Source organism: Cervus elaphus, chromosome 11, assembly GCF_910594005.1.
Source record: "Cervus elaphus chromosome 11, mCerEla1.1, whole genome shotgun sequence".
Classification (NCBI taxonomy): Eukaryota; Metazoa; Chordata; class Mammalia; order Artiodactyla; family Cervidae; genus Cervus; species Cervus elaphus.
The window spans coordinates 97,569,489-97,597,024 of NC_057825.1; the positions used below are offsets into that span (position 1 = coordinate 97,569,489).

The 27,536-nt window shown below is 40.9% G+C and overlaps 1 protein-coding gene across 8 annotated transcripts in view; it reads left to right on the forward strand.

Annotated features, from left to right (window-relative positions):
* AFF3 (AF4/FMR2 family member 3) overlaps window positions 1–27,536 on the forward strand; it is a 612,117-nt gene that overhangs the window by 296,224 nt on the left and 288,357 nt on the right. For all 8 annotated transcript variants that reach the window (XM_043918598.1, XM_043918593.1, XM_043918592.1 and 5 more), the window contains one exon: window positions 21,246–21,293. In XM_043918598.1, coding sequence (XP_043774533.1) covers window positions 21,246–21,293 — 48 coding nt within the window. The remainder of the gene's footprint in view (window positions 1–21,245; window positions 21,294–27,536) is intronic.

Sequence of the window (27,536 nt, forward strand, 5' to 3'; positions counted from 1 at the left end):
GGAAAGAGTTTTATGAGACCACCTAGCTTTCTGTGCAACATGAATGCCCCTGGCCATATGTATCAATAACTTCTTTGCTGGCTGATTTGTAGACGTAACTCAAGGGCAATGTACCCTTTCGGACTGCTGGAAGTCACTGAGTACCTCACATCTAGCCTTGTACAGTTTTTTGCATTTGTGAGGTTACAGTTACAACTTCATTTCCAGAGAACTTAAATGTTTAAGAGATGTTCCTACTGTCTGACTTCCTTTGAGCTCTCCCTAAACTATTCATCAAGTTGTTTAAATATGTTTTGTTATTTTTTTTTTGCATACTTATATTTTATTACAAAAACATACACTTAAAATAATTAACTAAAACTACTAATTAAAAATCAGAAATGGGTAAATAAATATTTGTTCCATGGAGCAGATTGTAAATAATAGCCAGACAAGCCAGACCATTATAAAAATAATAATATGTTTTGTTATTTTTTTAAAAAGTCTTCTAGATACAAAAGTAACTTTAGCATTTAAAATATACTCACCAGACCCCAGCCTTTTGAGGTAATAGAGACTTATCTCAGAGAGATTGCAGGTTCAGTTCAGAAAGCAAGTCACCTGATTTTTTTTTTTTTTTGGTTTATCAGTGCATATAAAAGATATATTTACACTATCCTGTAGTCTATTAAGTTTGTGATAGCATTATTTCTAAAAACAAACAAGCAGTGTTTTATGCCTTAATTTAAAAATACTTTCTTGCTTAAAAAAAAGCCATCATCTGAGTCTTCAGCGAGTTGTAATATTTTGCAATAGTAATATCAAAGATCACTGATCACAGCTTAACATAACAAATATAATAATTGTGAAAAAGTTTGAAATATTTTGAGAATTACCAAAATGTGACACAGACACATGAAGTGAGCAAATGCTGTTGGAAAAAATGATGTTCATGGGTTTGCTCAACTCAGGACTGACACGGACCTTCAATTTGTAAAAAATCACTCTATCTATAAAGCAAAGAAAAGTGAAGTGCCATAGAACAAGGCATTTATATTCTGATTTTTACATGTGAATTAAAAGTGCTATTCAGTCATCAAGAATTAGGTTCCCACTGTATCCCAAAGATACTTTGTGAAACTGTTAAGTTGAATGAAACACCTTTTTAATTCCTTTGAAACCCCAAGGATTTCTGTTGTAAATTTTTAATTCTCTAGGCCTTTATAAATTTTGTAAATTTTACCAGGCATTGGAATTGGCTTCTAAGATGAATTATGAACTGAAATACAACCAGTGAACTTCAGGCTGCTTTTCTGTCTCACCAGTTGAACTATTTATCACAAATGCTTTGCTCAATTTGATGGACACACATCTCTGCAGTGCTGGTCGCCACTGTGTTAGGTGCACCAGGCATGTCCTCAGGCGGATGCTGGAAGGCTTATGCTCATTTACACTCTGTCTCTCTGATTGAGATGAAGTCGCTTCTCTAGTGGTGAGTGCTTTGGGTTATATAGCAGGGTGCATCGTCTGTTACTGACAATGGAAATAACAGCTTTGTAGATGTCATTTTTTAAAAAATATTTTTTGTGAACCACTTTTAAAGTCTTTGTTGAATGTTTTACAATATTGCTTCTGTTTTATGTTTTAGTTTTCTGGCCATGGGGCACGTGAGAGCTTAGCTCCTTGAGCAGAGATCAAACCCTCAACCCCCCTACATTGGAACTCGAAGTCTTAGCCACTGAACCTCCAGGGAAAGTCCCACTGCAGATGTCATTTTAAAAGTTAGGTTGAAAAGTTTAGGTCTCCGACTTACTGTGGGAGACGAGGTAGGCTGTGCTGATGTTAATCTTCTTCTAATGCCTTTCTCAAAAAGCGCATTGGCAGTGTTCACTCACTGTCCTCCGTTTGGTCCTGGGCTTCCCACTCTGTGACTGTCCTTCTGTCTTCTGCCTCTGCAACAATTTTCCTGTAGACTACTGTAGAACACTCCTTCTATTCTTTAAAGTTTAAGGCACTTCTCTAAGAATCTCTTATTGATGAGACAAGAAAGCTAGCTTGACCCTAAACATACATTGGGTTTCCCTGATGACTCAGACAGTAAAGAATCTGATTGCAATGCAGGAGGCCTGGGTTTGGTCCCTGGGTCAGGAAGATCACTTGGAGAAGGGAATGGCTAGCCACTCCAGTATTCTTGCCTGGAGTATTCCATGGATAGAGAAACCTGGTGGGCTACAGTCAATGGAGTCACAAAGAGTCGGACACAACTGAGCAACTAATACACTTAAACATACATTGCTCATTTCTTAAGCTTGAAAAGTCAACTCTGTTTGGTCCACAGAAATATCTGAATACTGATGTATGGCATGGAATAGTAGTTGAGAATGCGTTCTTGGCCTGCAAAGTTGGGTTTGGTTTATGGTCCTGCCACATGCTAGTCTTGTGACACTGAGGAAGTTCCTCTTTTACAAAATGTGATAATAGTGGTATCCACTTTGTAAAACTGTGATGATTGGAATAGATGATGAATATAAAGCACAGCGCCTAGACACTCAATGAAGTTGGCTATTATTTCTGAGACTGTGAGATCAATATGCAGAGACCAATAGACTTAAAACAAGTGTGTGTTCATTAAGTTATATGTAGTCACCTCCATGTTCCTTTTTCTAGAACAGTTGACTTTAATATTCCTCACTATATTGTCTACTCCATCAGAAGAGTGAAATGAATATTATGATTCTAGGTATAATTCAAGAAGCTGTAAACACCAAGGAATTCAACAGAAAAAAAGGAACCTGTTTTAGAAACCATTGGGTTGAAGTAGAAAATGCAAGCAGGGTGATTTTTTTGTAACCTGCTGTAGAGCCATATGGTTGCTGAATGTGTTGATGCTGGTTTTAAGATTCCTGAGTATTTTAAACTTGAAATGTTATTTTTTTAATGATTTCAAACATCATTTCTTTCAGGGCCTTTTCCCAATGTTGTCATCACATTGAACAGATGGCGTGATGGCATGTACATTTGCATTCTGTAATCCTCCCATGTTATTTGCAAAATTTCTTATCACAAACCTGTGATTCTTTTTCTACCTTTTCAGTATGGCTGCAGTGAAACGGTAAATAGGTTCTTTCCTAGAGTGCTGGGGATGTGGTAGAAATTGGGACCGCGTGTTGCTGTTTCTTTTCAGTTTTATGTGATTGTATTTTGGGATTTTATACCTACTGTTATTAGTACACACTCTCATCTCAAACTGCCCCTTTCACCCAAAGGACTAAAAGTCCTCATTATACCTTTATGATATGAGTAAAAATACAGTAGTATCCGTGCTGAGAGGAATCTTAATGGTTACACGTCACCCTTTCATGCCATTATGTTGACTTTTCTCATTGCTATCCGAAATTGTCCTATTGGTTTATTGCCCTGTTTTGCCAGAGGATGGAATAAGCTCCGTGAGACTCAGGACCCTGTCTGTTTCCTTGGTCCCCATTGATCACGTGTGGACAAATGTATGAGTGAAGTCATTGATAAGGGACCTTCTAGATACTGTCCCTGAACATAATTGCTTTTCTAGTCTTCTTAGCTTTTATTTTATTCAAGTCTGTTTGCAAAAGGGTTTGTCCAAAAGTGATATCTTCATAATCTTCCTTGTTTTTTATGCTTTTAAAAAATAATATATGATTTTTTTTAATAAAAATGTGTGTATATAAAGAGTCCCTCAGGAGACTTTTCAAAAAATTTTATTTGGCTGCTCCAGGTCTTAGTTGCAGCATGTGGGATCTAGTTCCCCCACCTGGATGGAACCTGGGCCCCCTGCATTGAGAGCACTGAGTCTTAACCCCGGACCACCAGAGGAGTCCTCAGAGACTTTTTTTAACTTGAGGGGCACAATGGGATTAGTGCCAGCATCAAGGCATCCTCCTGCTTCTCAGATCGAAAAGACACAGGACACCAGAAAGGCTGTATTGATCAGAGCTGCCCCAAGGCCTGTCCTTTCAAAGGCTTGTGATGATGAAAAGTACACCCCCGCCTGCCCCCCCCCCCCAACCACCGCCGCCGCTATGTCTCTATTAAGGTCCTTAGATTTTTCTCTTTTTTAAAAAATTATTAATTAATTAACTTTATTTTCAGCTGTTCTGGGTCTTCCTTGCTGTGCACGGGCTTTCTCTAATTTCAGCGAGTGGGGTCTACTCTCTAGTTGCTTGCGGGCTTCTCATCGCAGCGGCTTCTCTCTGGAGCGTGGGCTCTAGAGCATGCAGGCTCCAGTAGTTGCAGCAAGGGCTCAGTGGTTGTGGCTAGCTGTGGAATCTTCCCAGACCAGGGGTCGAACCTGTGTTCCCTGCATTGGTAGGCAGATTCTTAACCTCTGGACCACCAGAGAAGTCCTGATTTTTCTCTTTTTAAATAAGGTCTGCTGAGGGACCTGTGTGGCCCAGGGGGTCCATGCCGTGGGCTGCACTGTCTGACGACTGGCTTACTGTCCGTGCGAATCTGGATTTGCCCAGCCCGTGGCCTGCACTGAATGTCTCCCTGACTTCAGGCTAGGGATCTTTCTAAGGTTCATACAAACTGAGCCGCACATATAGAACAAATAGAGGAAACACTTAATATTGACGGTGACTCTTTGCTGTGTCTAGAAGAGGACCCTTGCCTCTAATTATTGCCGAGTGTTGGCAGGTTCTTTGTCAGAAGATTAATAGATTTTATCAGCTCAGAGGTACACTGAGAGGTGAGGGGACACTTTGATTACTTCACCGTGTGTCTGGAAAGTGTTTTGGGCTTCACTGAGTAGGTTTCTATAGATGTTAGAGTTTCTGTGAAAAGGCAGCGGAGCTTCATCTCTGCTGAATGAAAACTTTGATTTTTCTGAAGCCAGAATGACAAACGTGAGCGTCTTTGTACTGTGCATTTATACTTCCCGCTTCTGAGCCTAGATTTTGCCCGTGGAAGCCCCCCCTGATGCTGAGTAGGAGATTAAGTCCTGTCCGAGGTCAGCTCCACAGCCCAAATGCAGGAAAAAACCTAAATGGGAAAAGAATTTGAAAAAGAATAGATATATGTATATATATAACTGGATCACTTTGCTGTAACACAGCATCAAAAGTAAATCAACTATATTCCAATATAAAATAAAAATTAAGGGGGTTTCCATGTGGTTCAGTGGTTCAGAATTTGCCTTCCAATGCAGGTGGTTCAGATCCAATCCCTGGTCAGGGATATAAGATCCCACATGCCTCAAGGCCAAAAAACCCAAGCAAAAAACAGAAGCAATATTGTAACAAATTCAATAAAGACTTTAAAAATGGTCCACATCAAAAAAATCTTTAAAAAAATTTCCCTTGGCTTTCACAATACACAGAATATATTCTGTGAAACATTTATGCAGGTGAGATTTGAGGAACCAAAAAGAGAAGACAAAAAGTCAGCTTCTACAGTTGAGTCTTTCCCAACATGGTAGAGTTCATTATGTTCAGTGAAGGTATTAATGTATGGCTTCGCTAAACTTCCTCCCTCACTTTGGAAAATCTCACCTGTCTTAGCAGGAAGCTTTATTTATAATGTATTTTCTAAGGCAGGGCTTTGTGTTGTAGGGTTAAGGAACACTGCCTAAGTGTAGTATTTTCCTCAGTAATGAGTTTATCCCTCTGTTTGCTGCAGCCTGTAGTCATGTGACCTGCCTCTCTGTGAAAACGAATACTAATTATCATTATAAACAGTTTTTTTTCATTATGTTCCTATGGATGGCATCTTTTATAGCTTGCTAATTATAAGCACACAGAACTCAAGTGCTTGAAGTTAAATAATGTCAACAGGGTTGTAACAGATTTTCACATTGAATACTTTTATTGATTAATTGTTCATTAAAATCTCTCAAATCTCTACCCAATTAATCCACTTAATTTATTGGGTTCTGTAATAATTCTTATTTCATACTTATAGATTAGTGCTTTTAAAATATTCTTTTTCTTCTCTTTATGGATTTTCTTCACAAATAACTCATACAGACTTGTAGTACTGTAACTAAACTGCACACAGGTGGCTGATTCATGTCAATATATGGCAAAAACCACCACAGTATTGTAAAGTAATTAGTCTCCAATTAAAATAAATTAATTAATTAAAGACAATAAAAAACAAATTTACTGTGCATAATAAAAGGAAAAAAAACACAGCATAGTCCTACTGTATAGCACAGAGAACTATATTCAATATCCCGTGATAAACCATAATGGAAAAGAATGTTAAAGATAATTATATATATGTATGTATATATATATATATATATATATATATATATATATATGAATCACTTTGCTCTACAGCAGAAATGAACACAACATAATAACTGAACTATAGTTCAATAAAAAATTTTTAAAGTGGAAGAAAACTTATGCAACATTTTATTGATTGAAAATTGGTTGGTAGTGACCAAAATTATAGTCTTAAAGTTAGCGAGAATCTCACCCTTAGAGGTGTGACTTTAATAACTGACTTCCAATCCGTGTGTGTGTGTATGTTAGTCACTCAGTCATGTCCGACTCTTAGGGACTAACTTCCACTCAGTCCCTTAATTTCTGGTTGAACATGTAATTAATCATTCTATTTGACTATTTCTTTGTTAAAGAACTTTCAGGACTCTAGATTGACTCCTGTACTTCACCCCATTGGTCAAACTCCACCATCTGGAGTGACCCGGAATTCCTTTCAACCCTTTTCCGTAGCAGCGGCCTTGAAATGTGTTTCCTGTCCGCTGTGGCCCACTCCACTCCTGTCCTTCCACTCCCGCCAGCTCTTCCGCAGAGACTCAGACCTCCCTCAATCTTGTCATTCTTTTACAGACACCTGGAGCTTTCAGCTCAGCAACAACGGGAAGCTCTAAAGACAAATATGACTAAGAGTGACGAGGCTCTAAGTGCTGCAGGTATAGAGAAAGTGCTGCAGCTATAGAGACGGGAAGGCGGTGGGGAGGGAGCTCCCCCAGCCCAGGCCTCAGACTCTGTTGCTTGCAGAGACAGTGGCCTGTGAGATGAGCCACGTGCTTATCCTACCCCACGGTCCCAGTCCCCTTGCTCTGCACGTTTTTCCCCTTAACGTTTTGCCTTCTAGGATACTATGTGATTTATCTGTTTGCCATTTTTAGCTCAGTTTTTTATTTTGCACATTTCTTTGGCTATGCCAGGTCTTAGTTGTGGTACACGGGATCTTCAGTTTCAGTGTTCGAGATCTTTTTACCATTCCTTTTCGTTAGAGTCTAGACACGACAAGGGCAGGAATTTTTGCCTGTTATATTCAGTTACGAGTCCCTGGCATCTAGAACATGCTGGCCACATAGTAAATGCAATAAGTAATTTTTGAACAATACTTACTCCTTGTGTACTAGTTCACCTAACCATGTTAACAACCAATTCGTACATTTGCAGCTCACCTACTGGGAGATCTTTTAAGTCCTTGACAGAAAGCTGAAAGAAGTCTAGATACATTATGTTTAAGACCAGAGGAAGGACTTCCCTGGCGGTCCACTGCAGGGGGTGTGGGTTCAGTCCCTGGTGGGGGAACTGAGATCACGAATGCTGGCCGTGTAGCACAGCCTCAAAAAAAAAAAAAAAAGCCCAGAGGAAACTGGAGTGAGAACATCATCTGGCCTTTGTGATCCTCATGCTGGTCCCTAGTGTTCATTGCTTTCTTTCCTAAGTACTGAAATATTCTCTAAGATAAAATCATTGGGGCTATTTACTGATCGGCTGTCAGGTGGAAGGCACTCTCCTAAATGCCTCATACGTGTGGCCTCATTTTGGTCCTAAAAGGGAGGAGATATATGATGTATATGTATGACTGTTTCATTTTGCTCCACAGCAGAAACTAACAACATTGTAAAGCAACTCAACTCCAATAAGAATTAATTTTAAAAAATTCAAAAATCATTTACTTTCCCAGTATTAGAAATCAAGTCAATATCCAAATATTGTTATTCATTGGTATTATGTTAGAGAGAAGGGTTAATAGATCACTTGGTGATTTTTTTTTTCTGTGAACCTTTAAGCCATAGTGTTAGAAAACAGCCTTGACTAATTTTCATTTACACTTTCTGACTTCACTTGACTGCTCTTGGCATTTATCACAAAATGTTCTTTATCATTAAATTGTTCCAATATAATCATGGGTGTGTTTTCTTTAGATTTCAGCCCCTTTTATTTTTTTTCAATAAACACAGTTAAAAATTTCTTCTTTGGAAAGAGAGATTCTAGATTCAGAAATCTGCCTTCTGATCAAATATGGTAACATCCTAACAAGAGAAGCCAAAAAAGTCAAAGTCTGTGCCACCAGCAGGGGACCTAAGCAAATGGTGTTCTCTCCAATTCTTTCTTGTACTTGGAAGACCTGACACATGGTGTCAGGCAACAGTGAAGAGGGGCCATCTGCATTCTGTCCAGGTAGCATCTTGCCATAATAATCATAGTATAGTTTAAATGGGGTATTTACTTACTATCAAATTTTTGCTTTGTAAATCTTTTTTCTCCTTTTGTTTTTTTCCATAATTTTATTTATTTCTTTTTGGCTGTGCTGGGTCTTCAGAGAAGGCAATGGCAGCCCACTCCAGTACTCTTGCCTGGAAAATCACATGGACGGAGGAGCCTGGTGGGCTGCAGTCCATGGGGTCGACAAGAGTCGGACATGGCTGAGCGACTTCACTTTCACTTCTCACTTTTATGCATTGGAGAAGGAAATGGCAACCCACTCCAGTGTTCTTGCCTGGAGAATCCCAGGGATGGGGTCACACAGAGTCGAACACGACTGAAGTGACTTAGCAGTAGCAGTGCTGGGTTTTCTTTGCTGGTTGCTGGGTAGGCTTTTCTCTTGTTGTGGCAAGCGGGGGCTGCTCTCTGGTAGCAGTGCCCGGGCTTCCCACGGCAGTGGTCTCTCTTGTTGCAGAGCACAGGCTCTAGAGCTCGGGGTCAGTAGCTGTGGCTCATGCGCTTAATTGCTCCGCGGCTTGTGGGATCTTCCCAGATCAGGAATCAAACCTGTGTCTCCTGGATTCTTTACCACTAAGCCACCAGGGAAGCCCTGTTTTTCTCCTTTCAGCTTATGACTCCAAGGGGTTTTGTGACCCAGTGAGGGAATGAAGATGGAGAGTTTGTCCTTTTATTGGGCCCCACAGAGGCCCTGGACTCGGGATGGCAAACAGTCCAGCTCTCCTCCCCGCATTATAGGGGCACAGGAGCTGATGTGCCTCTTGTCTTCCTGAGTTGCCCAGCGAGGGTCAGCAGAAGATGGCTTTGTCTGGTCATATTTCACTTGGAAATCCAGTGGTCATCGGGCACTGCCCGGGGCCTTCTGAGACCTGCCCTGGTAAGGGAAAGGGAAAACGGTTGGACTCATATCCAGGTTCAGCCGCAGGCACCAATGGTTGCACAGGCCAATGGACTCACTCTGCCTTACCCTGTGACACACACAGGTTTTGAAGTAACTAAGCATTTTATGGCAGTGGAAGGGAAAAGATAAAACCTACTGTGACTGTTAGGTTGCAATAGCCTGCAAGTATGTTCCAAGATGACCAGTAAAACTACATCAGCAGACTCAAGAATGAAAATGCTGGGACTTTCCTGGTGGCCTAGTGGCTAAGACTGCATGCTCCCGATGCAGGGTTCCATCCCTGATCAGGAACTAGATCCCACATGGCACAACTCAGACACAGCACAGCCAAATAAACAAATAATAAATTAAAATAAAATAAATTTTTTAAAAAGGATGACTTAACAGAAAGAAGGAAAATGCTGTTAAATATGCATAAATGAAAAAAAAAGAAGAAAACCTTTAAATATAGCATTGTAGGGTGCCTCCCAGGTGGCTCAGTGGTAAAGAATCTGCCTGCCAAGCAGGAGACATGGGTTCGATCCCTGGGTTGGGAAGATACCCTGGAGAGGGGAATGGCAACCCACTCTAGTATTCCTGCCTGGAGAATCCCATGGACAGAGGAGCCTGGCGGGCTACAGTCCATGGGGTCGCAAAGAGTCAGACACGACTTGGTGGCTAAATAGCAACAGCATGGCATTGTAGATAGATTTACAGAATAGAATTTAAGAAAAGAAAACTTCCTAGTATTAAAAAATTCTCACCAGCCAATCAAAACGCATACTGATCTCTTACTCATGTTCTCCAAGGTTACCTGCTTCCTCCTGGCAGGTGAATCTTCTCCCCTATCCCAGCTGATTTCAGCTGGGTATCTTAATTCAGCACATATCTATAGCATATCTCCTCCAAGGGCATACATAGAAAGAGTTTATGTTAAGTGTACACACAGGATGAACCCTGTTCTGAGGGCCAGATGACATGAAACCTTTTTGGAAAAGTGAAATGATAATGCAGAGAAAAACTCATGAGGGACTTTAATATATTACACATTATTAACCAGAGATGTATCAGTACATTCTTAAAGAGTGATACAATTAACAATACCTTGCAAAATTGTTAAAGCTTAAAATGGATGAAAGGTTCATTATACAACTTATGATTGTCGTTATCATTTACATTTTGCTCCATTAGATTTTTGTTCCAACCTTGTGTGTATTATAAATGCAAGTTTATTACTGTAAAATTTTCAAAGATGATGCATTGCAACATTTTGAGTGAAGAAGAATTTTTCAGTGAATTTATGCAGATACTTTGTCTGACTGTCCAAGCAACATATATACTAGTGTCTCAGAAGATGATCGTTCTTTAGAATATAGTTCTGATTCAGATGATGTAAGTGTTAGACCACCAAAAAGACAAAAAACCTTAGTGATTGATTCTGATATGGAAAGTCAGAATGAAACTCACCTTTCTGGAGAAGACTTTACAGGTGTGTCAGGTGTAACTATTGAATGTGATAACTGGCAAACCATTAGTGAAGTAGCAGAATTAATTTTTGACTGGCCAGAATACAAATTGCCGGCCACAGGTGTTAAGTTTGCAAAAATCCCCTGGTCTGTAATGAGTTAAGAGTTATTTGTGAATCTCTCTTTCTCTTAGCAAAATGCTTAGGTAAAATTAATAGACTGTGTCACATAGAATTTTGCCAAATACTTAGCCCCACTTTTACCATTTCCGATAGTCATTTCAGTTCAGTGCTAAAAGAGAATTGATTATCCATCTTACCACGGGACACAAATCAGAGCAGCCCTAAGTCTCTTTAATCGGTTAATTTCTTCAGGCCCTCTGGATTACTCTCTCCATCTTATAGGTTTCTGTGTTCAGAATTTCATGACTAGAAACAAAAACCATGTTCTCACTGTACACAGTAATCAAATGTTTTTTCTTGTACATTTCATTCCATTTTTAAGGGGAAAAAAAGGATAGATTATAGGACTGCCCTATTAGTAAGCCTTCTGCTACCTACAAATAACATGTGTTATTAGATTACAATTGACCCTTGAACAATCCAGAATTCACTTACTGCTATCTCTGCCTCTGAAACAAATGAATTGATGAATGAATCACCCAAGGACAGGAAACAGTGTGGATAGAATCAGGACTCGGCTCTGGGTTCTTTGAATTCCACATCTTGTGACCTCTCTCCAAACACATACTTTCCCCTACCTTCAGTTCACTTAAAGATATGTAAAATGAAAACACAGTTACTATATTTATTGGGAAAAAAATAGGCATATAGATGGTTCAAACCCATGTTATTCAGCAGTCAACAATATATAGATGGAATGCTGGATGAGATTCAGGATGAAAAAGGAAATGGTGCATTTAGAAGTCTCAGTGAAGAATGCCTGACACGGGAGGGTCAAATACCTTCAGCCTTGTCACTTACCTGAGCCTGTGTGGTCTTCCTCTCACTAAAAGTAACGACCACACAGTTGTGGATGAGAAAACACAGAAAGAAGAACAGTCTTGGAGTGGTCTTGTCAGAGTCAGGCCGCAGGTGGGACTTGCATGTGAATTCTGTCTGTGAATTCTGTCCCCAGTTAGGACAGGACAGTGTGGAGCGTGGCCCCGGTATACAGCGCAGGGTTCTGTATTGAGACATGACCCCCTGGAAAAGCACTCAATATCAATTAGTGATCAGGATGTAAAACCACTGTCTCTGGTTTTAATCTCTTTGTGCCATCAGCAGACATTTGACAAGGTCAGTGCACTGACAGACCACTTAACTTCCTGAAAACCAAATGCATTTTTAACTACAAGCTCTCACTGAGATCACTAATTCTCATTATAAAAATAGCAACATGATTGAAAGATCTTGTCCTGTGGCTAGGAATCTGACCGAAAAAATCAATTATTAACTCTTTAACAACTTTGCCTGTTAATAGAAGGCTAATACTTGTTCCCTAATTTACAGATACAAATGTGGAGATTAGGAAAGCCAAATGACTTGTTAATGATTTCTCTATTAATGGGCATATGCTTAATTTTAATAAAGTATATAAATGTTGATATTTTAAGAGTTTGTCTTTAAGGTAATTCTGGTTTTTTTTTTTTCCATTAAAGTGAAGACATTGTAATATAGATGACCAATCATACTAAAGTGTAAGACTTTAACTTTTTTAATAGTCTTTTCATTTTTTTAGTGCATTGGCCATTTATTATTCATTCAACAAACGTCTTCAAGTGCTTACTCTGTTGTGCCAAGTACTCTGCCAGAAACTGGTCATAAACACATAAATGAGAGATAACATATCCAGTTGTAAAATCTACTAATACAAGTAAATGATACTCATCAACATTTTTCTCATTTTGTTCTTTTCAATTCAGTATGGTATTCATTACTCTACTACAATCATAGTAAAAATTTAGCATGAAGGGGATTGAGGAGAGACTGCTTTATGGATGCAGTGTTTCACTTTGGGATGATGGAAACGTTTGAAACTAACCAGAGATGACTATGACTCACAGCACTATGGATATATAAAAGGCCACTAAACTGTACACTTTAAAATGCTTGGTTTTCTGTTACATGACATTCACCTCCTTTTTTTTTTTTTTAGATATACACTTTGCAGTTTGTCCTAATTGATACATTTATTTAGCTTTGTATTGTCTAATAGAGTTGAAAGGTGTTGGAGAAGCTAGGAGCAGTCTCTTCCAAGCATTTCATCTTTCAGTAGAATTCTGAAGATTTTTCTTACAGATCTTCAACATGTCTCGTTAAGGTTATTCCTCATTTGTTTTTCTTGATAGTGTGGGTAGAATTTTTTTCATATTTTTAAAGTGTTTATTGCTGCTGCACAGAAGAGCTATTGAGCTTTGACTGTTAATAGCCAACCACTTTTAAACCTCCCTTTTAAATAACAGTAACAGTGGACTCTTTTGGACTTTTCTAGATATATGATCAAAAAATCTTTTGAGGTCAGAAAAAAACCTGAGATGATCACAGTTTTACATGTTTTCCCTAGTGATACATTACTTTAAAGAGGCCCTAGGATTGTACTTGGAGAAGGCAATGGCAACCCACTCCAGTGTTCTTGCCTGGAGAATCCCAGGGACGGGGGAGCCTGGTGGGCTGCCGTCTATGGGGTCGCACAGAGTCGGACACGACTGAAGCGACTTAGCAGCAGGATTGTACTATTTTTGCATTCCTGGGACAGAGCCCACTAAGTTTCCACTAATTCTTAAAATATTTTATTAAATCATATTTACAAATAATCCATTAAGGATTTTACACAGATTTTGAGAGGAGGATTGATTTATTTTCTTATGTGAGGTTTTTGTACTAATTTAATAAAATAAATCACATAGCTCTCCATTACCTTCTACTTTGGAAGAATAAACGTGAAATTAGTTCTTTCTTGAAAGTTTAAAGTCCTTCACTTTAAAACTATTTGGCTTAAAGCCTTATTTGAAGATAATTTTTAATTTAATCTGCATTCTCAGATTTATAGGTCTAACCTCATTTTTCTTTATTTCTTATATCAGCTTTTTTCCCAGAAAGTTACCAACTTCATCAAACTTTATTAGTATTATTTTCTATATTAATGTTAACATCAATGCTTTCTTACGATTACAAGCCCTTCCATATATTTTATCTCCTTCTTATAACACATTATGTTTATTTGGGCTTTTTTTATTGAATAGATTTCTAAGTGACTTTCTATTATAGTTTTGAGTAATGTGTTTTTGTTTTAAGAAATTATATTTTTGTTTTATAAATTGTGACTTTTGTTTTATAAATATTTCATTGGTTTTCTCTATTTGTTATTTTCCTTTTGTATGTCTCCTTTATTTTAAATTTTTAATTGATTGCTTAGCACATACATTTTATTTAAAAAAGAATGAAAGCTTTTAGTGTACGAATTTAGCTCTAATAATATCCCATTATTTTGCTTTGCAGTATTATAATTTTATTTTCCTGTAAATGTGAAGATTTATTTATAGTTGTGTGGTATTTGTTTTATTACAAGAATTCTAGGAGTTTTTTATGTCTACTGTTTTAATTTGTAGCTTAATTGTTTTGATAACTTGTGACTATAGCGTCTGGACTATAAAACAACTGCTTTCTGGAATTTTCTGATGCTCTTTTGTAGCTCACCGTGTACCCACTTCAGTAGCCATCTCACATACACTTGAAACATTGGGGTTTCCTCATAACTGTCTAGGTTCATTATAGCTCTCAGTTTAGCCTTATTTAATTTTATTCTCAAATTCTCTATCCCCCCTTATATAGCTGGGGTCTTCTTTTTGGTATCCTTTGTCTATTAGGGAAAATAGAAGTGGGTTAAAGACATCCAACCGTAATAACTATTTTTTCTCTTTCATAGCATACCTTATTTTGATGCTCTATTTTTCTTATGAGCTGTCCTTTAGTTGAAAATAATGCTGCTACCATCTGCTGCCATTTTGTTTGCATTCTTGAAATACAGCTTTCTATTTTTATTATTCTGTGTTTTTTTCCCCTCGATGAGTCAATGTCTCAGTGATGGTGGTGACCGGAGTTCTGAGAGGAACAGGGGGATATCAGCAGCAGAAAGAGAGGTGAACAGATCTGCTGAGCGCATCCGGGATGTCAGGAGGGACACCCAGGAGGGATGGGGCCAGCCTCCCGTGGGCGACTTGGAGCAGAGGGTAGCCTGAAAGGGGAGGTGCCAGGTCTGATGTAAGACCTGCTGAGGAGAGCACGGGCTGGCTGACTCCTGGCCTTGGGTGACTCTGCCCTCGGATGAGCCTGGCCAGGGATACAGTCAGAGCGTGGGGCTTCACACAGATGTGTGAACATGAACACCCCTGGGTCCGAGCTCAGATCCTGACCCTGCTTTGGTGGCAGTCACAGGACACCTCCTTTCTTTGTATCTCAGTTTCCCTCTGAATCAAGTTTGATTAGTCTTCTACAAGGTATCTAGAACAGTCAAACTCATAGCCAGAAAGACATTGTTAGATGCCAAGAGGAGTTAGTGTTTAATGGAGACAGAGTTACAGTTTAGAAGAAGGTGAAAAATTCAGGAGGTGTATGGTGGTGAGAGTTGCATCACTGTGAATGTACACTGTGCCACTGAACTGTACAGTTCCACATGGTTAAAATGGTAGGATTTCTATTATGTGACTTTTACCACAACTAAAAAACATTAGCAAAATAAAATATGTGCAAAATGCTGCTCTGAAAAAAATAGTAAGACATTTAAGAATACTTTTGTAGAAGTATTTAATACTCTGCATGTGGTGAACAGTTCCTGAATGTTTGAGGACCTTTTGAGTGCTTGCAGACAGAGGTACTGTGACTTTAAAACAGTGTTATTTTAGAATGAAAGTTCCTCCTTCGATGCGTCTGATGAAGAGTTAAACTATTTTTGAAAATAGGATGCGTACAGCTTCATCTCCTCCGTAGTGAAATGCCATTTCGCACTGATTGGCTCGAGACTTTTCTCCTACAGCTCGGCTTGCTTCTTCCAGGGCTGTGTGCCTGGCATGGTAATTAGGGGCTTAGGCTCTCAGAAATAGGATGCTCCTGGATATTGCTGAGCTCTCCTTGCCCACAGCTCCGTCCCTCACGTTGTGCTGGGAGTGTGTGGTGTGTGTTTTCAAGCAGTAAAGATTTGAGGAAAGCAGTTCTGTGAAAAAGGAACGTGATCGACAACACTGTCGAGAAGAAGAATCAGCTGGGGTTGCTCGCTTTTAATTGAAGTTTAGTTGGAGGTTCAATGAGGTGAGGCTGTTATGACAGATTTTCAAAATGCAATGATAGGAAAATGGCGTGGGTTCATCAGAGTCAGAGTAAATAGGGAGCAACAGCTCAGCAACCCAGCATGAAGTAGCAGCTCCAAACCCTCACAAAATACAGAGTAATTCAAATTTTCATTGTGCAGCCGTGCTCCTCAGTGGGTACCTTTCCAAGGAAAGCAATGACTTTATTGTGAAAAATATAAACAAAAATTTGGAGATGTAAATTACATGCATGTTTTAATCTTTGTTCATAAACACTGAAAGTTTTAAAAATGTAAATATAATCGAAGTGTACAACTGCAGCTGAAACCATATTTGAGAAAGACTTTGAGAAAGAAAGCAGGTAAAAGGCCCCCCAATCTCCCTAACTCCCATGCCTAACTCATTCCAACCCTACATACCCACCCCAACCTTTGTAGATTTGGAAAAGGTGAAGTAGAATTCTGTCCTCCAGTTTCTGAGGGCACAAATCCTTGTCTCTGATGTGTTAGTGTCACAGAAGAAATGGTTGTATTAACCCTTTTTCTCCACTTCCTCTCCTGTCTCTTCCACTTTTGGTTTATCCATGTGATGTTTGATGTTAATGAGTAAGATCCAGAGTGACTAAGTACTGGATAATTTGCAGCATGGGAAGAAAGGAGGAAATTTACCTGACTACTGTCCAGATTCTTTCATTTCTATACAGTAAGCATGATGGTGACCTCAAGTTGAGCCTGTTCTGAAGGTTGAGCTTGGAGAGATTGCATGAGGTAGTAAAATTCACTAAACTGGTGTTGAACAGATGTGTGTAGGTTCTACCCTGACTGTCCCTTGCTGCCAAAAATGATTTTGGGCAAGACGCTCTACTTCTGTGGGTCACAGTTTCTTCATCTGTTGAAGTCATCCAATTGGGTAAAATGAGCACTAAGGTTCCTTTCATTTCAAACTGTCTACAATATCGTGCCTCATGGATCCACTCCAATCCACATAGGATCTGGGAAATTCAAACCCGATGTGGTGCCTTCCTTTGGGACCCCCCGGAGTCAGAGATGTTCCAGAAAAAGCTCCAAGTGTTCCTCGCCAAAGCCCCTCCAGCACTGTAATTTAAAGCTAGGACTCCCTGAGACTGTTGTTGGAAGGCCTTTGTCCTGGCCTCATTCCTGGCACCTTCTCAGCTGGGTGAGGGGCCCTCCCAGGAAGGAAGGACTTGATGTTTGGCCAGACCCTCAGAGCTCACAGTTGGAGTTCCCATTGAGATGACCGAATGTAATAATCCTACGTCCTACATCTACATTGACAAGGGAAGTATTTAACAAGGCTTCTATACTGTTTCCCTCTCCGGGTGTTCTATTTTCAGAAAAGGGTAGTGGAAATTTATAGGATTATGAGGTGAGATACTAAGGGGAACCTGTCATTGATATAAATCACTTCAAATGAAATTAAAGTGTGGTATTCAGGGTAAGCTTAACTTTAAGGAACCAAACATAGAAAGAGTTTTTGTAATAAGTTGTGTGCCTCAGTGAGTCCACCAGGAGAGTGTAAAGTCACGTTTTCCTTGGCTGTTTGTTTTTAAGGTGGAAAATAGCAAATACATTGACAATTTAGGGTTGGAATTTGGAAGTGGGATAAGAGGAGTGGTTGATGGGTCTGAAGATACGTTTTCCAATGCATCCATTCTTTCTCACCTGAACTCCAAAGGAGGTCATTGTTCAAAGGACCATTGAGACCTTCATGATGGTTGCCTCTGGCTGCCCTGGAAAGAACATAGGGTTTAGGTCTGTTCCAAAAAGAACTCTCTGATCTAATTTGACTGAAGTATCAGGATGGTGACATTTCCAGAGCAGTCCTGGGATAAGGCACTGGAAATGGAAGTTGTGGGGTGTAGTCAATGTGTTTTGCCAAAAGAGAACTTTTGGGAAAACAGAAGAAGGGATGAATATAGGAAAGAAGAATGAGATATTAGTGAAAGCATTGAGTCTTCTAATCTTATCTTGATAGTTAACACTGCTTTTTACAGGGATAGACATATATATTATGATAATGCACTGTTAGCACAATAGTTGTGCTTTACACATTTTGTTATCAATCTTTTAATGATGCGACTAGAAAGGAGCCATTTATACAAAGATAGTTTTCCTATCTTAACTAAAATAGTGTTCCTATTTTAACTAAAACTTAGCAAATAATTTGTAAGGAAATAAACGTCACCTAAAAGTTCTCAAACTATTGGATTAAAGTCCTAAATGTAAAAACTAAAACTGTAAAACTCTTGGAAGAACACATGGGGAAATCTTCATAACCTTGGATTTGGCTTTGGTTTCTTAGAAATAACCTCAACAGCAAAGTAAAAAAGAAAAAGGTAAATTGGACTTCATCAAAATTAAAAATTTTGTGTATCCATGAACACTATGAAGAGAGTGAAAATACAACCCGCAGAATGGGTGAAAATATATGCAAATCTTGTATCTGTTAAGAGTCTTTATCCAAAATATATCAAGAACTCTACAACCAAACAATAAAAAATCAAATAACCCAATGAAAAACAGGGAAAAAGCCATTTCTCCAAAGAAACTTAAGTGGCCAACATTCACATGAAAATGCTCAACCTCTTTAATCCTTAGGAAAATACATATTAAAATATCAATAAGTTACCATTTCAACCCAGTAGAATGGCTATTATCCAAAACAAAACAAAACCAGAAAATGACAAGTGTTTGGTGAAGATGTGGAAAAATTAGAACCTTCATACATTGCTGGTAGGAATGTAAAATGCCATTATGGAAAACCTTGTGGCAGTTCCTCAAAAAGCTAGGCATAGAATTGCAATATGACCCACCGATTAGACTCCTATGTCTGTAACCCAAAAGAAGTGAAAACAGGTATTCAAACAAAAGCGTGTACACAGATATTTATAGAACTGCTATCACAATAGTCAAAGTGGAAAAACCAAAATGTCCATCAGCTGAAGAACAGATAAATTGAATGTGATAATATTCAAATACAATGGAATATTATTTAGCCACAAAAAGGAATGAAGTACTGACATAAGCTACAATGTACGTGAACCTTGAAAACATTATTCTAAGTGAAACAAACCAGCCAGACACAAAAGGGCACATAATGTATAATTCATTTATATGAAATATCTAGAATAGAAAAATCCATAGTGATAGAAAGTAAAAAGATTAGTGGTTACCAGGGGCTGGGGAGAGGGGGGAATGAAGAGTTCCTGCTTAAGGGGTGTGGGGTCTCCATTCAGGGTGACAGAAATGTTCTAGAATTAGATGTGACATTATAAATGCATTTAAGGCCAGTAAAGGCCTATATACTTAAAATGGTTAAAGGCCATATATACTTAAAATGGTTAAAATCATTTATTTTATGTGTATTTTACCTTACCACAATTAAAAAAAAAAAAAAAAAAAAAGGTTTGCAAGCTATAGAAAACTCCTAGAAACCATGCTGATGAAATACCTTTGACAAACACGTGAGCTCAGGTTTGGGAATGGATATATTTCCAGCACAGCCTTTGGGATTGGGGAAAGCTTCTGTACACAGCTGAGGATTGGGAGTCCTGTTTCCTGGTCCAGGCCCTGCTGTTCTGTGGCCTGAGGATAAGTCACGTAAACCTTCTGTGCCTCAGTTGGGAGCCTCGGACAAATCGTCTATGTCTGAGTAGGAAAAATCTCAATCATGTATAGGACCTTTTCAAGCCTCACATACTTTCATTCACCCATGCTCCTTACCTAGTGTGAAGTGTGGAATATTTCTGATAAAATACTCCACCACCAGGAAGAGAAAGTGGGGGGCATACATGGAAGTCTGGGGTTTGAAGGTACATTTTTTGGTAGAACCTTTGTAATATTGGAAAGTCCTTGAGTGGGTTGTGGTAAGCGTTCCCATCCCTGGGAACGGCAGAAAGTAGATTCGTTCGTGCCTTCCTGACAAATCCTGGTTCACTGCAGATGCTTAAACCACATGAAGCATGTGCCGAAGGACTCAGAGCCCCCAGCTGGGTGGAGTATGTGTCCTGGAGGGAGGAGAGCTCTTTCCAGGGTCTGTCCATAAATTGCCATCATGGTGAGCACACTGCAAGGGGAGTCAGTGCTATGTGAACTACCATCCTGCTGAGTGCCCTGGAGAAGAAGCAAATGCTGCGTGGCTGAATATTCCAGGGCCAGGGGTGCTACTCTGAGGAAGTCACGGTTGACACCTGCACTCTGAAGGATGAGTTAGAGCAAACGAGGAAAACCAGCAATATGCAAGTCAGCCTTCGTCGGGGAGAGAGAACCGTGGGAAGGAAAGAGAACAGAGTAGTCTTGGGAAAGACATCGTGAAGAAAGCCTCATTCTGGGAGGTCATGCCGAGTTCTGGTCAATGTCATTGAATCAAAGGCCAGAGAAGTGTCTCACTGAGACCACAGCGGGCACTTCTGCCAGCAAACGCTGCTTTCACGTCCCCATAAAACCACCTCCTGTGCTCTGGGAGTATGTTCCCAGTAGTAACCCCACAGCATCTCTGAAGCTTAGAATGGTCCCCAGAGTCGGCTGTGACCTGACGTCCCTATTTCTTGGAGCCTGTACCGTCTTCAGCTCAGGGCAGTGTGGGTGATGTGACAGCCAGCCTGCCCTTGCAGGATGTGTCTCCTTTTGGTCTTTCGGGTTGCAGCCCATCACCCTGGAAATCTAGGCTCTGGGAGTGATACGACTACCAGAGTTGTGCTTGTGTTTGGCAGGGCCCTTGCATGTATCCAGTGGGTGGACTAGATGCACCTTTGCAGCAGAGGCCACCTTTCCTTCCGCACGTTGATGGAGCCCCAGGTGCACGGAGCGCACACCTGCCAGGTGTGTGCTGTGCTCCTGAGGAGCCTGCCCTGCTTAGAGTTGACAAGGCTGGGGGGTCCAATGCTGCAACTCTGGGGCGTGTGCGATGCTCTGGCCACCCTGTCCATGGTGCAGCAGTTGGGGAAGGGGGTGGTCTCAGCCGTGATGGGTGCTGTCCCCTTAAGGAAAAGAGCTCATCTGTAAGTCCCCTGTGAGGCATGGCACCCTGTCCAAACTCTATTCAGTTTGGAGGCTTACGTGCCATCTTTTCATTGTAACCATAAGACTGTTCTATCAGGCTTAAAGTTTTTTACCCTTTGCTTGCAGGAGAGTCGATCTGGAGAAACCAACAGCTGTATTGAAGAAATCATTCGGGTAAGGATACTCTTTTAAAATTTTTACCAGTTGGTTGATGTAGGTTTTAAACAGAGGGAGGTGTGCAGCTAGTAGCAGAGTGAGCCCATTGTTTGTGTGTTGTTTGATCTTTACCCTTTCAGAGGGTAATCACCCAAGTTGCCTAAATAAGACTTTACAAAACCATGCTTCCTTTAGAAACCTAGGAGCTCCACCTCCATCTGGTCCCTTTGCACAGGCTTGAGGTGACGCTGTATGAAGGGGATCAGCTGGAAGATAGAGCAGCAGAGTTGAGATGAAAAATATGGCCGTGTTCACGTTTGGGTGTCCCCATTCATCTCGCTACTATTTAAAAGCATCTTTTAATAGTCCATGCTTCCCAGTCAGGCAGGGGTTGCCTGGTTATTTTTCTCCCAAACTTAATTAGAATCAGAAGCACTCTGACAAAGAGGTAATGCTCAATGCTGAAGATTTATTTCTATATTGTTACGCACGTTATTATTTCGCCTGGTCCTCTCTGTAAGCCTGTCCTTTTCATCATCATCATCTCACACGCACACCTGCTGTGAACTAGTTTCACGCACAGGTTCGCTTAGACTGGGCTGTTCTGCCATGTTAGTGTTCTCCTGAGTATTCAGACTTATAACCAGGATGTCCTCTTCAACCTGTATTTTTTCTTCACTCAGCTTTTTTCATTGGAATAACCTAATAATTTATGGCTCTCAGAAAGCTGATATTACACTGGGCAAAACACCAGGATAAAGCAGACCAGATGGTGTGGCAATTCCCTATAAATAAAAAAATAACTTTATTTTAATATATTTTTAATGTTTGGACACCTTACATATTTTTTCTTGAATTGCTTGTGAACTACAATAATACAATTATTTGGTTTAAAATTTTACATTGACTGTCAAATCATTTTCAGAGGTAGAATATTTTTATTCTTCCTGGAAAGCATTATTTCACAAATCTCTTCACTGTAGAATTGATGAAAATAATTAATTGAAATTTGGTTTGTTGAATTTGTAATGATTTTTGTTTTTGTGGCAGAGGTTTATAGAGAAAACAGTTATCAGAAAAGTGTGGCAGCTTCATTCCTGGCATTTAAGTATATGCTGAATAAAATGCACATTGTATTTTATATCTAAATTCTCTTTCCTGGGGCCTTGTTTCAGACTAAATGCAAATAGTGTAAAATGCTAATGTACTTGTCCTATTTTTCTCTTTCAACATACTTTCATGTTTTGGGTCCCAGTATTCAGTGTTGAAGCCATCTTCCTTCAATTGGTTTTGGCATCTGTCTGAAAAATGAGAAGATCACAACATACCAGTCCTCTTATTGGTTTCACTGTGTTAAAAATCCTGCCGCTTCTGATCCTTTCTTGTCTTTTCTGAGGATGTGGAAGAGCTCTGTCATTTGACCTGTCTGTTCTATAGTCCAGGCAAGGCTTGTTCATAAAGAGCTTGAGTAGTTCTCATACCAGAAGGATATGTGTTGGATAATGCGAAAATCACTTAAAACTGGATACTGCAGTCAAGTGTTTAAACCATCATTTGTTTTTTTCTGAAGAGGGCTGATTTGAGGTTCACAGCCTCGCCTCACTCCTGCCTCCCTACAATACTGACCCCTAACCCATCATACCATGGGTGCCTCCCCTGCCCATCTCAGATCAGGTGTGGAACAAGAGGGAAAGCCTGGACCCATGAGATAATTGATTTATGCACATGTGCAAGGTCAGGGGTGGGGGACGCTGCCTTCCCTGGAAGACAGCTGAGGTCTAGGTCATGCGCTTCCTAAAGGCCGCGAGGAACAACCAGTGAGGCGATAGTGTAGACGGGGAGGTGCTAGTGGTGCTGGTGCTGTCCTGGGAGCATTTTCCTGCCCCTTACCTGGCCGTCTAAGGTGTTAGTGTGGCCGGTGGTACTTCGGGAGCTCCTCGAGGAGCATGTGGTTATTCCCAGCTTTGCCTGGAGTGTTTTCCTGGCCATCACCTGCCTCTCACAGCAGGAATCCCCAGGATCTTCTTGGCCTCTTCTAAGCATCTCCTTTCCTGCAGACACATGCACGATTCCTTCTCAGGTACAGCCTGCTGGGTTGGTTGTATGTCCATCATATATCTGTGTCCTTCCCACATGGCGGCCCCAGTGTCTAGACTTTAGAATTCATGATCTTGTGGGATGAATGAATAAATGAGTGAGTGAGTGAAAGAATACTCTAAAGGAGAATGGTGAGCATCAGTGTGATGGCTCACAAGCAGATTCCCTTCGCTATAAACCATGGACAAGATGCATTGGATGGGACTTCCCTGGTAGTCCAGTGGTTAAGACTCTGAGCTTCCAAAGCAGGGGGTATGGGTTCCATCCCTGGTCAGGGAACTAAGATTCCACATGCTGTATGCCTCCCCCTTAAAAAAAGAGGTGTATTGGCCTTTTTAATGGTGGGTTACTATGGACTCTCTTTGTGGAGCCCAGTTTTCCTTACCAGGTTCTCTCCCCTTGGGATCAACTCAGGCAAACCTGATGTCATCAAGATCACCAGAGGTAATTATAATTTGCAGGCATCTCATTCTGAAAAGCAGTGGCTTCTCTTCTTGTGGAAGAAGAAGAGGGTCATGAAAAATGCCTTAAAATAATTAAAATTGAGATAGTCATTGAACAAGCGTTAGCATGCCCTTTCCATATGGGAGGTACTGGGCATCAGTGGTACGTTTCAGACAGATGTGACCCTGGCCCTTTTGGAAGCAACAGTGTGCTGGACGAGATAGATGCTACATTATTTTTTAAATCTCTTAAATAAACCTGTCCTGCTATTTGTGATAAATACTCAGGGTTTCCTGAACATTTTCTCTAGCATTTTTTACCTAATTTGTGATCAAGAATAGTGTCCCTGAGGAAGCAACCTGTGAGCTGAGAGTTGGAGAATGAATAGGAAAGCAACCTAAAGAAAATGGTGGGGCTTCCCATCAGGAGGGGCGAAGAGCTCGGCTTGTCAGGGACCTGGGAAGGAAAGAGGAGGCCCGTGCAGCCAGAGGGCGGATGGGAAAAGCCGGGCAGGAGAGGCCATTCATTCGGCACCTTCTCAACCACACTCAGGAACCTCTAAGCACCAGGGAGCCGGTGAAGGATCGGAGCTGGGAGGGATGTGATCAGACTGGCTGTCATGGGGAGGAGAGGGAGGAGGAGGGGGAGGCTGTTGCAGGTCCCAGGGCAGGGATGCTGGGTAGAGACCTGTGAAGATGGAGGGAGAGGCTGATGCTGTTACCAAAAGAGTGGTTACTGAAAGCCAATAAACAGGCCAGGCTGGTGGAGAGGACAGTTTGCTTTATTTTAGATGCTGGCAACTGGCAGAGGAGGGCTGCCATCTGTACAAAGGCAGGAGCTTTTATAGACAGAAGTTGGGGGGGGGGGTGTACATGCAGAAGCACAGCACAGTCAGCTCTGACAGTCATCTTTAAATTGGTCATCGGGGGTCTGACCAGCGTCATCTTGGTTGTTTTAGGTACAGTTAATCTTCAGTTCTACGATTGGTTTGTCCCCATTTCATTGAGGCCGGTTCTCAGAATTGTGTCAGCTAATGTAATGTCATGGGTATAGTCCGGTCATTATGTAGTTAGCTTCTTCTACCTGGGGTTTCAGTATCTATAAGACAGCTCAGAGGGTATGGCTCAGAATATTATCTATAGCCCTTGAGAAGGAGCTAAAAGTCCTTGACTGTGCTTAATGACTACATTATTATTATTTGGTCTCCTTTGTTTTGTCTCTGCATTTCTCATTTCTCTGATTAAGCTTATTCTCTGACTAAAGTTTTCCACAGGCAAAAGGCAAGCAGAGGACTGGGGTGGGGGGTGGGCAAGGACCATAGGGTCCTGCCCCGTTTAAGTGTTGGGCAAGAAGAGGGAGTACATCACACGATCGTTTTCAGATATCCTGAGTTTAAGGTGCCTTGTGATATTCAGGTAGATGTGGAGAATGTGCATAAGCTCAGAACAGAGGTCTGAAAGGCAGGCCAACATTTTGGATGAATTAGCACTTTGGTTGTAAAACTACAGAAATGGGTCCATTTGCCTGGAGAGGAACTACAAGCTGAGAAGCAATGAGAACCTAAAGTCTACCATTTCAAGGCCAGGCAAGGGAATAGCCACTGGCAAATGCATGTGAGAGGGAGTCAGCAGAGAACCTTAGGAAAATTCGTGACTGAAAAGTCACAGAGTTGAAGCCAAGAGAATTTCCATTCAACTGGGCTCAGAAATTCCCAGAGGAGAAGAGAGAGGAGGGTGGAAGACCACCCAAAGGATTGGAAAGAAAGGTCATGGGTGACCTTATGGAGTGCTGTTTCTTTTTTCTTTTTAAATTTATTTTTATTTATTTATTTTTTGGTCACACCATGCTGCCTGCTGGATCTTAGTTCCCCGACCAGGAACTGAACCTGTGCCCCCTGCATTGGAAGCTTGGAGTCAACCACTGGACTGCTGGGGACATCCCTGGAGTGCTGTTTCTGTGGGGGAGAGGGGGCAGAGTCCAGACTGGAGAAAACTGGGGTGGGGTCCCTGAGTTTAGAAACCGCTTATGAGGAGAGGCCTTGGTTTCCATTCATGCTCTTCATTTGCACTAAATTCTATGTGAGTGTGGTTCAGTTGCTCAGTAATGTCCTACTCTTTTGTGACCCCATGGACTGTAGCCTTCCAAGCTCCTCTGTCCCTGGGATTCTCCAAGCAAGAATTCTGGAGTGGGTTGTCATGCTGTCCTCCAGGGGATCTTCCCAACCCAGGGATCAAACCTGCATCTCTTGCGTCTCCTGCCTTGGCAGGTGGATTCTTTACCACTAGTGCCACCTAGGAAGCCCAAATTCTATGAAGACCACCAACAAGGATGGGCTGACATTTATTGGAGAACAAAATAGCAACCCACTCCAGTACTCTTGCCTGGAAAATCCCATGGACGGAGGAGCCCGGTGGGCTGCAGTCCATGGGGTCGCAGAGAGTCGGACATGCCTGAGTGACTTCACTTTCTTTCACTATGTCTGAGACATCTTCTAAGGTTCTTGCCTATGTTTTCTCATTGGGCCATCACAGCTGCCTTCTGTATAGTTGGGAACTATTATCATCCCCATTTTACAGAGGAAGAAACTGAGGCAGAGGGAGGTTAAACACAGCTGCCATGCAGGAGAGCTGGGATTTTTGACCAGCTCTGTCTGGGACCAGCACCGCCCCCACTCGCTGTGCTGTCTTATTAAAGCAAGAAGCACCCCCCCCCCCCCCCCCCGCTGGCTCATTCATGAAGCCACTCAGGCATTTTACCGTAAAAGGGAGGTTTCCCGCTCCCACGTGTTTGTGATCCAAAAGCGCCTGATCACGCGTGCGTGCACTTGAACTCACGGAGGTTTTATGGCCAACATTAGCTACCTCACCTTTAAACTTCTTTTTCCTCTCCCTTCTCTTATTTTTGCTGAGGTGACTGTTTTCCAGTCATTTGAATATTACATTATGTTCTCAAGTACAATTATTTTTTATCCTCTCTGAGAGAATTTCATTCCTGGGACCTAGTAAATCTATGTATTATGGCAACATTCATTTAACCAAGGGACAAATTATAACAGAGTTCTATGGAGATGAGCTCCAAGGGCTGGGAGTCCTCCTGGCTTGACATATGTTTTTAACAGACAGTTTTTTAAGTTACACTGTATTTCATCCTTAAGGGCTCCAGTGCTATAATACTTAGGTGCTTTTCCTAGCGTTATCCATTCACGTAGAATGGCATTAACATTTGTTCAGCAAATAAAATCCATTTACAATGTAATGGGGTCATGCGGGGCTGAAACTAGAATGCACAGATTTGATGCCAGACAGCTTTAGATGGTGGTTATTTAGAGGCACCCTTCATAACGTAGGGAGCTTTTATAATAAGAGACCCATGTTCGAGATCTGGTTTGGATATAAAGGATGGGTTTACAGACAGTTTCAGGGCACCATCTGAGCAGATTATCTTCTTGGCTTTCATCTGTAGTCACTAATTTAATTCCAATTTCCTGCGAAATATTCATGGTGGATATGTACGTAGAGTTGCCTTTCTGCTGTATGAAGTGGGTAACTGGGACTTGTTTAAATTCTGGAGACCTATACCAATTTCCTGACACTGTGGGTGGTCAGGTGTCCAGCAAATAGAGGGAACTCAATTTCCTTGGTTTTCTAGAAACTAAGGAGCCTCCTCGACAATATTTTCTGTTGTGTTTCTGGGAGGTCTGTGAAAGAGGAGAGAGCTGAG